The sequence below is a fragment of the Lutjanus erythropterus genome, chromosome 3, assembly GCF_056507025.1.
Source record: "Lutjanus erythropterus isolate fLutEry1 chromosome 3, fLutEry1.hap2, whole genome shotgun sequence".
Classification (NCBI taxonomy): Eukaryota; Metazoa; Chordata; class Actinopteri; order Lutjaniformes; family Lutjanidae; genus Lutjanus; species Lutjanus erythropterus.
In genome coordinates, this window is record NC_139319.1 from 40,851,942 (window position 1) to 40,866,180 (window position 14,239).

The following is a 14,239-nucleotide window of genomic DNA, read 5'->3' on the forward strand; positions in this document are numbered from 1 at the left end:
GACAAAAAGAAGGAACATAAATCAATATCTTATCACATAGTACAATCAGAAGTAAAAACATAGTGCAATGTAGCACTCCACATGAACGAATTGGATACTTTTCATTCAAGTCTTTCTGATCTAACAAAATATGTACTCCAGTCTTGTATTTGTTGTCTACCCCTGCCTTGATCAGTTAGTTAGTATTATTGTGTGACTTTGGTGTTTTAAAGGGTTAGTTCGGATTCACCAGAGTCACATAATAGCACAAACCAAAAACTGATCAAAGCAGTGGTAGACCAGCAAATCTGTGAGGTAAAATAGCAGTTTTTGCCAAAAAAGTCTGATGGCTTTGGAGACAGGAGCATTATGGCTTATATACCAGCAGTTTCCCGTAGGTCAGTAGCCCTACACTTTTCTCTGACTCTGTAGATACCCCTCCAGCATTATGTTTTGATGTGCCATCAAAGCCACGTGATGCAGTATAAAGAGTGAGAAAGTCTGCAAACTGAGGAGGATGGAGTGGATGCAAGGGTCATACAAACAGAGGACTTGAGACCGCTGTCCATGTCCTGTAACTTAACATAAATTACTAACATACTTATTTATATACCTAACCAAGTAGTTTTGTTGCCTTATGGAAACCAAACTGTGACTGTTTAACAACAGTAACCAACCTGTTTATTAGTTTCCACGACAATGAAGGACACCTGACAATTGTTAACATGATGATGAAAGTCACCTGTCTTCATCCTTTTCTGCATGTCCAAAACTCATGAAATGTTAAATGTTTGTAAGGAAGCTTTATTTTTAAAGTCTAATCAGACATTACTTATTATTGTGAACTACACGCCTGCACATGCAAAACTGATGCTTGAGGGGTACGTAGAGTGTCATAGTTTTAAGTTTAGAGTCACTGACCAAGCTGTGGCATTTGATGAGTTGAGAGTAAGAACATGTTGACTTTCTATTAGAAAGAAGTTAGTTCCAGCAGATTCTACTGCAAAAAGAAACTAGTTCCTACATGAAACTGCTCCCAACAAAGTTTGTGGATTATTTCGAGCAACCAGGTCATGATTTCTGGAAAGAGACATCGCTGTTGAGTTTTTCAAACTCATTTTTTTCAGTGCTTTGAGCACCACAAGCCGAGTGCCATTCAGTCCCAATATTTTGGAGAGAAGGCAGGCATCTCTACGGCTGATATCTCCAAAACTCTGCAACTCACACCCAGAAAATCTAGATGGATAAATAGCACTACAGGCTAGAGGAAAACTACATATTTTAACCTTTAACATTACACGTAAAAATAACAATTAGGGACAATTTAAGTAAAAATTTGAACACTATTCTTCCCTAAATATAGGGTCTGAATACTTTTCCCTTAAATTTGATATTTTCATTAGTTTGCTAGTTCATCTGAATCTCCCTATTAATGTTTCATTCACTTTACCTCAATGTATAAATGTATTCTTTAATAAATAGTCATAATGAAAGTGAAGTCTCTTACCACATTTCTCTCAGCAGGTTTCCTTCCTTGTGTGTGTTCCTTGGTAGTGCTCTCTTTGTCTTTCTGCCACCTGTGTTTGCATCACCTTTAATTTTATGTTGCCTTTTGTTGTATTTTTGTCCCTCCTTCCTTCTGTCTCAGGTTTTCCTCATTCTCTGTGGTCAGAATCATGAACTAACACAACCAGTTCTGCTTCATACGCCTTTATTTTTTTGACTCTCTCTGTTGCATGTTTTTATTTTCTCATCCTGATTGTGGTATTTCCCTCCAGAGAGATACCTTTGTCTATCTTCAGGGGATTATACAGGCTGTCAAGTTACTCTTTGTGAGGCTGTGGCACAGTGAGAGGGAGGACTGATGAGCAGAGCAGACATGTTTGTGTATGTCTGTGAAGACACATCATATACTAACAATGGTTATTGTAAGGTCCAACTAAACTATTTTACATCACTAAAGCTACTGACGATGATCAGGACATTTGATTAAAGACCCCCACCAGTGAAAACTGTTTTTTTTTTTTTTACCTTGTCAACATGTTCATGTGGTGTTTTCATGTGTTACAAGACATATCACAAGCAAAATTACAGTGAACACTACGACTGAGCATTTCTTGCTTTGAAACTGCGGTCTCAAAAAAAAAACAAAAAACAGATTCAGTCAGGCTGGGTTTATGACATCATCAACCTAAGGGACCAATCCTGTTAATCATGGGGTTGATACTATGCATATCATTAGCAGCCCCCAGGAGAAGCCATATGTAGCTAGTTACTGTGATTAGCTAGCAAAACAGAGGAGAGGCCAGCTGTAGTTACTGAGGGGTAGGTGTGGGGGTTGTTTGGGGTATGGAGTGTGTTGAGAGGGTGGAGACTATTTGTATATTCATGAATCCTTGAATACTAAATGAAGGCAAAGTGTAGAGCTATATGTAAGCCATGTTAACAAGGTATTTGATCTTACTTTGCCAAAAAAAAAAAAAAAAAAACACCAAAAAAGAAAAAACAAACAAAGAAACAAAAAAAACAAAAACAAAACAAAAACAAAACAGTCACAATTCATTACTTGTTGCAGAGCATTTCATATTGTTTAATACATGACTGGAGGTGGACTTCAAACCTGACAAAACACATTAAAGCTGGATATCCAGAGTGTAAAGACTAAATCAGCCCGAGCAGGTGAGTGGAAGAAAAATGACTTCAAATGAGTACTGCATTCAAACACGTACTACTTTAACATGTGCTCAAAAGGCATCTGCATTAGCTGATTCACTTCATGGATACTATGGTAACTGGATTGGTTTTAGGACAAAAAAAAGTTATTGATGCACCTCTATGATGGTAAAGTTATGAAAAACTAATTATTTAGTTGATAACATTTGCTTTAGGTTACTATGCATGATGTCAAACTGATGTTCCATACTGAACATAACAGCAACAGTGGGGCTACACTGTATTGAACACAAATGATTGGGAGAGCGCCCTTAGATGTTACAAAGATGTGTTGTATTTAAGTCCTGAGAATATTTAAACAACACATTGATATTTGTTTCCAGTTTTTTATATTCCTAAAATCACTAAAATATTGTTTTACCTGACTTGATATCAGTGTTAATGCTAAAAAAAACTTCATTGAACTAATGTAGGTCATGTCATGTAGACTACAACTAACGATTGATACCAAATACATGAGTGAAAAAATGCTATATAATACATAAATGAATGAAAAGTTTCTAACCATCAACCCTACATTTACTTTCGCCCGCCATGGAGGGTTATACAGTGATATTTTTTTTTCTCAGGATGGCACAGGCCTGACCCACCCTACTCTGCCTCTGATTGGCTTATTATTTGAAAATAATAAACAGAAATGGTCAGAAGAAATTCTGTGTAAACCAAAACTTCATTAACTGCTTAGAGACAAAGTGTTTCTCCTTGGTCAACCTGTGTTGAAACAGCACACAAGGGCACTTTATATCTGATGTGTTCAAAGGCACAGTCATGTACTTAGATAAGCCCGAGGTATCTTGATGTAATATCTAAGAAGCAGGTTTGAGTTTCAGTATTTGGTTTAAGATTGTTTGTCATGAAGGAAGTGTACTTCTGTTTCTTTTGCTCTCATCGTATCATATTTGCTCCTGTTTTATTTGTTTTTGTTTGCTGTGTCTTGTGAGCCCATGTGGGCTGGTCACCCATTGGTTTGAAAAGATAAAATACCTTATCTTACCCTAACCAGTCACACTCCTCATGCCTAAACCTAACCATTTCACATGACCCAAACCAACACAGGCAACACTGAGTAGTAGCCAATCAGAGTCAGACAGTGGTGGACAAAGTACTCAACCCCAGTACTTGAGTCAAAGTATAGATACTCCTGGTCAAATATTACTCAACTACAAGTGAAAGTTGCTCAGTCAAAATTTTACTTGAGTTAAAGTACTAGAGTTCTTGCTTTTAAAAATACTTAAGTATGCAAAAGTACATGTTTTTAAAAATACTTAAGTATTCAAAAGTACAAATTACAAAGTACATTTTCTAATATCAATACATGCTGTATTGTTTTCACGATGCATTTACAGAAGCTTGTAACTCTCTGAAACCATCTAATGATGCACTGACCTGCTTGTAGAACCACTCTGCTACACAAAGCCTATAGAAACACCTATAAAAACTTCAACATAGAAATACAATCAAAAACAAAAAGGACAGTTATTGTCATTTTCTGATGTAATTGTATTAAAATCACATTATAACATTAGATTGAAGATAACTGTAAGAAGTTCTCCAAGTCTGTTAAATAACTGAGATTTCTTTCTGGCTTCAGAGGCAGTATATATATACATGAATTATGTGGTATTTTTCACCCCGATAAAAACAATCCAACTTTAAAAGCTACCTGGAATAATGAATAATCATAATAACATCTTGAGATTTAATTTTTTCTTTCTCCTGCCGTCACCATTACCGCTTTTTGTTTGAATGAAAGAGGGAGAGCTTGCTTGTGCTTGTTAGTGCGTCTGGACGTATTTCTGCTTTTACATCAGTCCCATTTGAGAGGAGCTACTGTGATTGGTTTCCTTCTGTGAGGAACACAGCATGTGACCAACTGCATTTTAGAAAAGAAAAAACACCAACAGCTGACTTCAAAGCTCAGTTGAAAAGTAACAGCAACCTTCCTACAAATGTAGTGGAGTCAAACGTACAATATTTCTCTTTGAAATGTAGTGGAGTGAAAGTAATAGGTTTCCAGAAAAAACAAATACTCAAGTAAAGTACAGATACTCAAAAAATGTACTTAAGTACAGTACTCAAGTAAATGTACTTCACTACTGTCCACCACTCGAGTCAGAGTAGGCCGGGTCACAACTTTGCTCCACTGTTATCTTATTTGTTTTTCTTTTTGCCTATATGAAACTGCTCACAACAAGGTCTGTGGATGTGCTGAGTGTCATTTAGTTCCATTACATTCATGGGAAGACATCTCTATGGCTGATATCAACAAAACTGCAACTTACATAAAAAAAAATCTAGATGGATAAATAACATAAAATAAATAACAAAACCTCATAATAAAAAAAAAAAAACTGTCTCTCTCCACATTATCCACCAATATCATATGGATGCTAATACTTGATATAAAAGAGGTGTCTTTGGACGAGGAGGTGGGGTGAACAGCAAGACAGCAATCAAAACTCTCCATTTTGGACCACGTGATTTTGAAACCCGGAAAAACAAGAGCAGCTTCGACTTTTGAACTCAGCAAACTTACAGAAAGCAGAGCAGAGTTTAGAGCTTCAGTCTGTAGGACATGTTTTGTAAAAATCAGTAATGAAGTCAGCTCTGCTTCACGTGTCTGTTCCCTTCGTGCTCTGTGTCGCCTTGGCGAACACCAGTCTGTTCGACGAGGTTGCGGTGGACTTGTCTTACGACCACTATGCGGAGAAACGGGTCGACTATCTACCTGCTTTCCTGGCGATGCCCTGTAACTGTCTGGTGAACCTGGCTTATATCTACATGGGACTCTACTGGCTGCTGTACAGAGGCGTCAAAGAAACTGAACAGAGCCGCTACATGCGACAGGTGTTCGCCTTCATGGCTGTCTTCTACGCGCCTGTGCAGTGGACGCGCCTGGCGGTGCTGCGGCGCGCGCCCGCCGTGCTCGACCAGTGGTTCACGCTGCCGATCTTCGCGTGGGTCCCGGTGTGGATCAGCTTCGTAGAATGCGGCCCGGCGAAGTGGCGCGCGTCGCATGCAGCATCGCTCGAGCTGCTCTCTCTCCTCAGCTACGGCCTGGCGCTGGTGCACGAGCGCGGCTTCGAGGCGGCGCTGGGCTGCCATGTCGCGTTCGCGATGTACAAGGGAGTTCGCGTGCAGCGGGAGCGCGGGGACGGTCTCACGCGGCGGTACCTGCTGCTCGCGGTGCTGTCGTGTTCCGGATTCGTGCTGCTCAAGCTGCTGGATCACTGGCTCGCCCGGTATCGACTCTTCCAGCGCCTCACCGGACACTTCTGGTCCAAAGTGTGCGACGTGCTGCAGTTCCACTACAGCTTCTGTTTCCTCACCACACTGAGGACACAGGGGACACTGAGGACACAGGGAACACTGAGGACACAGGGGAAGACAGCAGCTAAGCAGGAATGAACAAGAGTCCAGAGACACTTTAATTTCACTGTGATCAAAATGAATTCTGTTAGACTTCAGCCTGGCAGATGCTCACAGTTCAGTGGTCCATTAAAACACCAGCTGAACAGTCTCCATATGAGAACTGCAAAGACAAATTGATTATTAATTGATTATTAAATTAATTGCAGACTAATTTGGTAATCAGTTATTATATTTTAGGAAAAAAAACACTCTGTCTGATTTCAGCTTCTTAAATGTGAATATGTCCTGGTTTCTTTACTTCTCTCTACCAGTAAGCAGAATGTCTGAGTTGTGGACAGAAGAAGACATCTTGGACTGACATGGAAACAGTGACAGTTTTCATCATTTCATGGACCAAACAGCTGATTGATTAATGGAGAAAATTATCATCAGATCGATCAATAATGTAAATAATTGTTACAGAGACAACTTGAAAAATAGATCCAAACATGTGGAGCACAAGGACATATGTCCTGATGTGTCCATGTGCTCTGTATGTTTGAACCTATTGCTCAACTGACAAGATTATGACAGGATTAATTAATGGAGAAAATAATCAACAGATTAATCAATAATGGAAATAATCGTTAGTTGCAGACTTGCTCGATGAAGGTTTGATTTGATTCTCTCTTGTCCAAAGAAAAAAGAGAAGAAGAAAACCAATTCAAAACCAGATTCATTCCAACACAGGACATGGACATTGAAGACAAAACAACAACAACAAAACCAGTAAAACAAAATTTATAGGAGATGTAACATACAAGAGTTTTGCATATAAAAGCATGAAACTAGACAAAAATATAAGAATATTCCAATGTTTAGTACTACTGCTACTCAAAGATAAACAGTAGCACACAGAAATCTTTAGGATAAAACTGAATAATCTCAATTTCACCTGTTTAATCTGCCCACGGCAACAAACATGCTACTGTTTCAGCCTAGTGGCCTTCGCCTGAGCAGACAAGGTTTTCAAGGTTGGAAATACTGTATATGAGACTGGTTTTAGCACCGTGAACTAAATGGTGGGAGAGCCCAGCCTTTCAACTGTCCAGCTGCTGTCATTCCAGTGGTCCTGGCTGCCCTGAATTATTATTTGACATGGCTCGTTATGCAAATAGTGTAATTACTGTAAGTTAGAGCTGCAATGATTGTTGCTTAATTGATTATTAAATCAATCAGCAATTATTTTGTTTATCAATATATCAAAAGGAAAAAAAGTCAAATTTCTCTGATTCCATCTTTTTAAATGTGAATATTTTCTGGTTTCTTTACTCCTCTCTGACAGTAAACTGAATATCTTTGAGTTGTGGACAAAACAAGACATTTGAGGATGTCATCTTGGATTTTGGGAAACACTGATCAAAATTTTTAACCATTTTCTTACATTTTATGGAACAAACAAATTGACTTATTAAGACAATAATTGACAAATTAATTGACAATGGAAATGATAGTTGCAGCCCTATTATAAATGTATTCATTAGTCTCCCCTCTTTCAGTTTTCTATAATAAAACTTGTTTACAACTTTTCTAAAGTCGTTATATGAATTTGGACTTTTTAAGAAGTTTGCTGTATACTCAACCATGTCTGGTAAATATAGTGGTGCCTGGCTATGCAGGCATTTATACCATGTTTAACCATTTTATTGATTTAAATTTAAAAAGATTTTATGATAAAAATTGTAACATCTTATTTTGTACAATCTGTGAGCACAGCTGTCTTAGAAAGACTGTGGTGAGTTTGTGGTTGAATTTGTGTCAGAATTTGTGATAAATTGACAGTTAGGAAAAAACATAAACGTCACATGCTTTTTTTTGTAAGGGTGAACATGAGAAGCTTTACTCCAACAAAACTACATGAACAGATAAGGGATTTCATATTTTTCAATTTTTTTTACTGACAGTGTGGACAAGCGATAAAATAAAATAAAATATGAAAAATCAAACGAATTAACAAAAAAATATTTCCCAAATCCTGTGTTTGGCCCTGCTTCTGAAGTGGTAATATGGTGGCCTAATGTCTTAACATTCCACACCGACATGAGATCCTGTAAATCCTACATCTGATTTACCACACTGACCACCTTGCCAGTTCCCTCATGAGTCTAAACTGTCAGTCTTCTCTTGGAAATTTAGATGTCAGTACATGTCAAGTATGGGAAGTAAATTACATCACATAACGTACAATAAGACAATGAATTTTGTATGAACAGCAGAGCATAAAATATAATTGATTGTAATCTCGACTATAAGTGGTGTACCTAACTGCATCGCTTCTGGGTTTACTGTCATAAGGTAGAACTGGGCTGCATAGTATGAACTGAACTGAGGGCAAAGAGTGTTGTGTTCCATAATGACGGAACTACTTTCTTTCAAATAGAAAAGAAAGTAGTTACGGTAGATTCTAAAGTAGTTCCGATAGATGCTTCCGGAGAAACAAAGTAGTCCCTACATGAAACTGCTCACAGCAAAATTGTGGATTATCTTGAGTAACTGTGTTTGGATAGAGACACTGGACACTACATGAAGAGACACTGAAAAATCTAGATGTATAAACAGCACTACAGGACAGGGGAAATTTTGTTTTTTTGACCTTCAAGTAAACATTTCAGGCTGAGTACTGAGTAATTATGATCTGAATCCACACTGACAAGTTTTGATTAAACTTTAATCGAAAAATTTCAGGTGGAAAATTGGATCATCAAAACAGAATGCAGCAATTAGATATATTCTAGATGTCTAAAAGACAGAACGGAGGATAATGAAGAAGTGTGACTTTAATTACTCTGAAATCCAAAAAACTTATGCCAGTAATCGCACACTAATGACAGATAAAAGCAGCTGCATGAGTTGTGTCGTTCTTGAACGTTCTGATGTGGAACCCGCCACGTTTACAGATCATGTTTGGTGATAGCAGTGAGGACGGGCTCTGATGATGGTTTCCTATTGGTCCACAGCAGGGCGAGGCCCGCCTCCCGGAAGTCCTGGTGGGAGCAGTAGATGAGAGGGTTCAGACCACAGTCTAGGTATGACATCACTGATGACAGTGTCCTTAGCCAATCAGGTGCGGGCGACAGGTCTAACCTGCCCAGTAGGATCAGCTGATTGGTCAATGGAGAGACAGAAACAAAGACAGTCTGTGAGTGAACAGGTATGTGTTCACTGTGTGACTTTTATATCCGTCTGCATGCAGATACAACAGCTCATATATGTGGTAACAGTTTACAATAAGGGTCTATTAATTAACATTAGTAATGCAGTAATAAGCATCAACTGTTGTTTAATTAATAGTTAGCTAATGTATGTAGTAATCATTTACTAATGGTGTTCATGTTAACTATAGTATTGATTCATACATTATTTAATAGTTTATAAAGATGCTATTAACATGATGAATACTGTAATAAGCAATAACTAACAGTTAATTAATTAATAAGCATTAAGTAATTTCTCTTAAACAAATTAACAAATTTCTCTCATCAACCTCTATTGACGTTTTATATTTTAATTAGAGAACAAAATCTACACAATCTATGGTCTACATGTAGAAATGTATTTGTTCCTTTATCTTCATGTAGATGCTCATTAACTAATAAACTACCATAGAATTTTTTTGTTCAAGTTTTATAAGCTTTACTTGTATTAATGCTGAATAAGCAATACTTAATCTTTATTACCCATATATGAATGCTCTTTGTGACTCTAATTGAAAACATTTGCTTAAATAACACTTTTCAAATGTGTAAGGATGTTGAGTAAGCATTAATTAACCATAATTAACCATTTATTAATGCTGAATAAGTATTACGTAGCCATACTTTCTAATGTTAATTAATGAACCCTTATTGTAAAGTGTTGTTTCATGTACCGAGTGTGTGTGTGTGTGCGTGTGTGTGTGTCACCTCAGACACAACAAATGGAGTGTAGCACAGGATGTAGGAGGCCACCAGCAGAGGAGTGACTGCAGACAGATCTTCATCATCATCACTGAGACAAAGAAGATGAAGAGAGAGGGAAATCATACTGGCTTTGTTAACATGTGCAGGGAAATCCTGTCTTAACCTGGACATGCAGTTAGCTCAGTTAAAGGACAAATCTGTAATATATTTACTATAATAAATGACAAAATTACCACAACATGTCATCAGAGATCAAGAAAACATGTTAAGTTGGAATCTTTCACTTGACACGAAGGCTACAGCTCTGGTGTCCTTTGAAATTTCCAATCTGGACCAGAATAATGTATGCCTGTTTCACATTGATTTTAGTTCAAATTAATGCAGAATTTTTGCCTAATGATAAAGTGTCTGTTTATGAACTGTAAGAAATCAGTAATAATCTTGTAGAGTGTGTAGAAGTTTAAAACTGTTAAATTGGGTAAAATGTTAATGGAGTTTGGTTATTTCAGAGCAGTGAGTTTTTGTTTTCAGGATAACGGGCTCAACTTTACATTGACAGAGAACTAACAGTTATAAACTGCTAATAAACTTACAGTAGAGGAGCATGATGACTTGTTATTGTCAATATACAATGTTGTGCATATCCTGCACTCCAGTGGAGCTCCTGCAGCCTGCCTGTCTCTGTCATGTCTATGGAGGAGGGGGTGGGGGAAACAATTCACTTCAACAACAGATCATATATTAACCACAATTTTGACCTAGCGAATGTAGAGTCTATGGCTCCAACTTGCTATCTGGACTTCTGCACTCATTTTTGCACAAACAGTGATTACAAATTGCTCAGTTAAAGCAACATTATGCAACTATTTTATCTTATAATAACAGTTGAAAAGGAATTTTTATTTTAGGTGGTTTAGTATCAGATTGCAACCAAGGACCTGAGCTGGGATGAGTCTCAAACCCAGACTTTGTTATGTGCCTCAGTTCCATCATAACCCCTGTCTTATTGTAAGTCTGACCAGGCCCATGGTTTAACATGAGTCCATTTTAGCTCCACTGGCATAAACATCCTCTTACTAGCTAGATTGTGTTGTGTAACTTGAGATCACCTTTTCTCAGGTGGTTTACCTGATGCTTGAACGGCAGCCAGCGGCGCTGAGTAGAGAGCAGGAGAAGATGAGGAGGAAGGGGAGGAAGATGCAGATGGAGAATGCACAGAGAATGTAGACCAGCATGTCTGAGTAGCTGCTCTCCCAGAAGACAGCGCATAGCATCTCTGCAGGGTCGTATCTGGGACAGACAGACAGACGGACAGACAGAAGACATGATGGACATGACCACATGGACACCACGTGTAGCACTGACTGAAAACACTGAGTGAACTACATACTTGATCCAGGCATAGACAACAGGGACACTCCCAAACACCAGCCCTGTCACCCAAGAAGTCAAGCACGCTGTTACCATGACAATAAAACAAACACTTCTTGTGGAGATCATGCCAATCAGCCGCTGCACACAGAGGATAGCTGTGAAGGAAAAAGATTGACTGTATCAATAGAATTATGGGACACTTCACCTCATTTTCCTCTGCCCTGTACTGCTGTCTGTTCATCCAGATTATTGTTAGCAATTAGCAGTGAGTCTTGATTTTGCTCCAATGCAAAAATATATTAAAGCTACTACAAAGAGTTTTTAACTGGTTATGAAACAGTCACTGATGCCTGTATATAACCTACAAAAGCAAATGAGACCATCTGTGAGAAGAATGGCTATATCTTTACAGTTATTCTTAACGTCTGCTACCGGGTCAGATTCTCCTTGAAACCAGATGAAACGTGTCTGTATTTACATTTTCCCATGTGAAGTTAAAATAAGTAGTACGCTAACCATTTAAAAAGAAGCAGGAGGAACTTTTTCTTCAAATAAATTTATGTTTTATATACTTTGTGGTCATGACAGTGGGAAAACTACAGCTTTTTGTTTTTCCACAGGGACCCCCAAATTCAGCAACGATGACAACATCCTGTAGTAGCTTTAAAAGTCTGTATGTTCTATATCTTGTTCTCTGTGTACGGAGCTGTGTGGTACCTATGCTCCCTATAGAGGAAGTGATGAAGGCGAACTTCAGCAGGCTGACGACCTCACACCACGGTGACCTCTGACCTCCTGTCAGCATGGCCAGAAGGGAGCCGGAGATGATGAGGAGGGAGCAGCCTTCACAACACAGGGTTTCATCATCAGAAAAACACAACTTCCTGCACTGAGATTACGCTGTGATGATGAATGTGTCACAAAACTAATCACAAGTGGGCTGAGAGACAGACCAAGAAAGCGAATCACAACATATAATCCCTAAAATACACTCATAGGTGTGAGTTGTACCAAAGTCTGACAAGGTGAGACTGATGAAAGGCAGCCAGTAACGACAGCAGAACTGACCCCTGCACTGAAAATAAGACAGAAGGAGACAGGTGAACAAACACACACACACAGAAGAGAGTGAGTCCTCTGTACTTCCAGACACACCTAACATGAATGACATTTCACACCATCATGAGGAACAACCTCACCATGACTTTGACCAGCAGGACGAGACAGTTTCCCACAATTCCCATGACCATCTCCAGGCCCAGCACAGCCACCAGCAGCCACTTCTCTGCCTCTGGCCACGGACGTTCCAGGAACACAGTCTCATTAAACCACTCGCTCACTGGAAGACGAGGAACACAGAGCATGGCACAGTTTAGAATAAAGGAACCACCTGCATAGACTGGGGGAACTCAAAGTACCTTTATTCAAGAACTGTACAATTTTGAGGTACTTGTACTTTCTTGAGTATTGTCATTATGCTACTTCTACTGTTCTTGTACTTCTTGTTCTACTCTTGTATTTCAGAGGGCAATATTGAATTTTATGCACATTATAATAGTTTACAACTTACTTTGCAGATTAATAATACAAAATATTATCAACAAATAAAATATTACATATTATAGATGAATCTATCTATTATTTAATTCTCTATGCATGATTTAATCCTAATAGTTTGGTACTTATGTCAAATTTTACTTGTAACAGAAGTTTCTTCTCTTTTATTACTTTATTACAGTTTACTGAAGAACAAGAACTGATTACTTCTTCCACTGCTGACCGAAGTTTAATTCCAACAGGGATACCTGTTAGGTAATTGGAATTAGTTATGTTGTGTACCTAAAAAAGCAACCTTTGTAAATAGAATGTAAAATTGTGGCTTATGGAAAGTGTAAAGTTGCCACCCATAGTTCTAATATGCTTGTAATCTTCTTTTTTTTTTAATGTTTGACTTGATTTCTGTATATGACGTAACCTGGACTCCTCTTTACATCAAAGACCACACTGGAATCCTTACACTTTTTTATGTCACATCTTGTAGGTGTGTCTGATTTAATGTCCTCTATTCTCATAATGTCAAATAAAGTTAAACTAATTTTAAAAGCTAAAGCGATAAAAGACAACTTAAATAAGGTATGCTACAACAATGGATAGATATATTGTAAGCCTGGACAGTGTGGACAAAATCAAATATCACAAGATTATATCATGATATTGTAGGGATGATTATTGAAGCTTTCACAAAATATTTTTGTGATTTTTACTAAATAATCAAGAGTTATGTGGATATAATGACTAAGTGGGTAAAAGATAAAATTCAGATAATTACTTCAAATTACCTTATAGCAGCCTTTAAAACCAGCAAAAGAAAAGACTTATGATATAATATTCAGAATTGAAGATGATATCTGCTTTTATATCACGATATTGATAAAACACATAATGAATGATAATAGAAATAGAAACTGATGGATGGTGTGTAGGACAGTAGTCTACATAGGATGTGTGTGCTTTAGATTACACTGATGCAGTGTTCTAGTTTACCATCATCTGAATGTAACTAGGATGCCTACTGACATCTGACCATTCTCCTCATCTGACAGGCCTGATGTTTTCAGACAGACAAAGACAGCTGACTCACACATGTGAACATATCTCAACAATATTTCATAGGGAAAAGACAACACTTACTTTTACAGTTGAGCCGTCAGTCCACAGCCTCCGACAACAGTTACCAGGCGTCTGTAGTGGAGAGCTCAGATGGAAGTGTCATCACAACCACCTTCAATTAAAATTCATATGCTCCATTAAACTGTGAATGGTTCTGATGCACACTGTGTGCG

The 14,239-nt window shown here is 38.0% G+C and overlaps 2 protein-coding genes across 3 annotated transcripts; one reads left to right on the forward strand and one right to left on the reverse strand.

Moving 5' to 3' along the window:
- Positions 1-5,171: 5,171 nt before the first annotated feature.
- On the forward strand, positions 5,172-7,796 carry tmem187 (transmembrane protein 187). Its single transcript, XM_084714235.1, has one exon. The coding sequence runs from the start codon at positions 5,308-5,310 to the stop codon at positions 6,118-6,120; it is 813 nt and encodes a 270-aa protein (XP_084570361.1). The 5' UTR covers positions 5,172-5,307; the 3' UTR covers positions 6,121-7,796.
- Positions 7,797-8,588: 792 nt separating this feature from the next.
- LOC146330673 (uncharacterized) lies at positions 8,589-13,105 on the reverse strand. 2 transcript variants are annotated; one of them, XM_084714237.1, is made up of 7 exons: positions 12,596-13,105; positions 12,408-12,471; positions 12,114-12,239; positions 11,413-11,551; positions 11,164-11,312; positions 10,026-10,150; positions 8,589-9,224 (listed from the first exon to the last, which is right to left on the reverse strand). In XM_084714237.1, exons 1-7 carry the CDS (start codon positions 12,758-12,760, stop codon positions 9,015-9,017), a joined length of 978 nt encoding a protein of 325 aa, XP_084570363.1. In that variant the 5' UTR covers positions 12,761-13,105; the 3' UTR covers positions 8,589-9,014. The 2 variants fall into 2 exon arrangements, with proteins under 2 accessions (XP_084570363.1, XP_084570362.1); XM_084714236.1 differs by having other exon boundaries at positions 10,026-10,110; positions 11,151-11,312.
- Positions 13,106-14,239: the final 1,134 nt, after the last annotated feature.

Excerpts from the sequence above, each read along its gene's own strand:
- tmem187 (XM_084714235.1), top strand. The coding sequence starts at position 5,308 with ATGAAGTCAGCTCTGCTTCACGTGTCTGTTCCCTTCGTGCTCTGTGTC.
- LOC146330673 (XM_084714237.1), bottom strand. The coding sequence starts at position 12,760 with ATGCTCTGTGTTCCTCGTCTTCCAGTGAGCGAGTGGTTTAATGAGACT. Across the intron at positions 12,240-12,407 it reads TCTCACCTTGTCAGACTTTG|GCTGCTCCCTCCTCATCATC; the intron begins GTACAACTCACA and ends TGTGTTGTGAAG. Across the intron at positions 11,552-12,113 it reads TTCCTCTATAGGGAGCATAG|CTATCCTCTGTGTGCAGCGG; the intron begins GTACCACACAGC and ends TTTCCTTCACAG.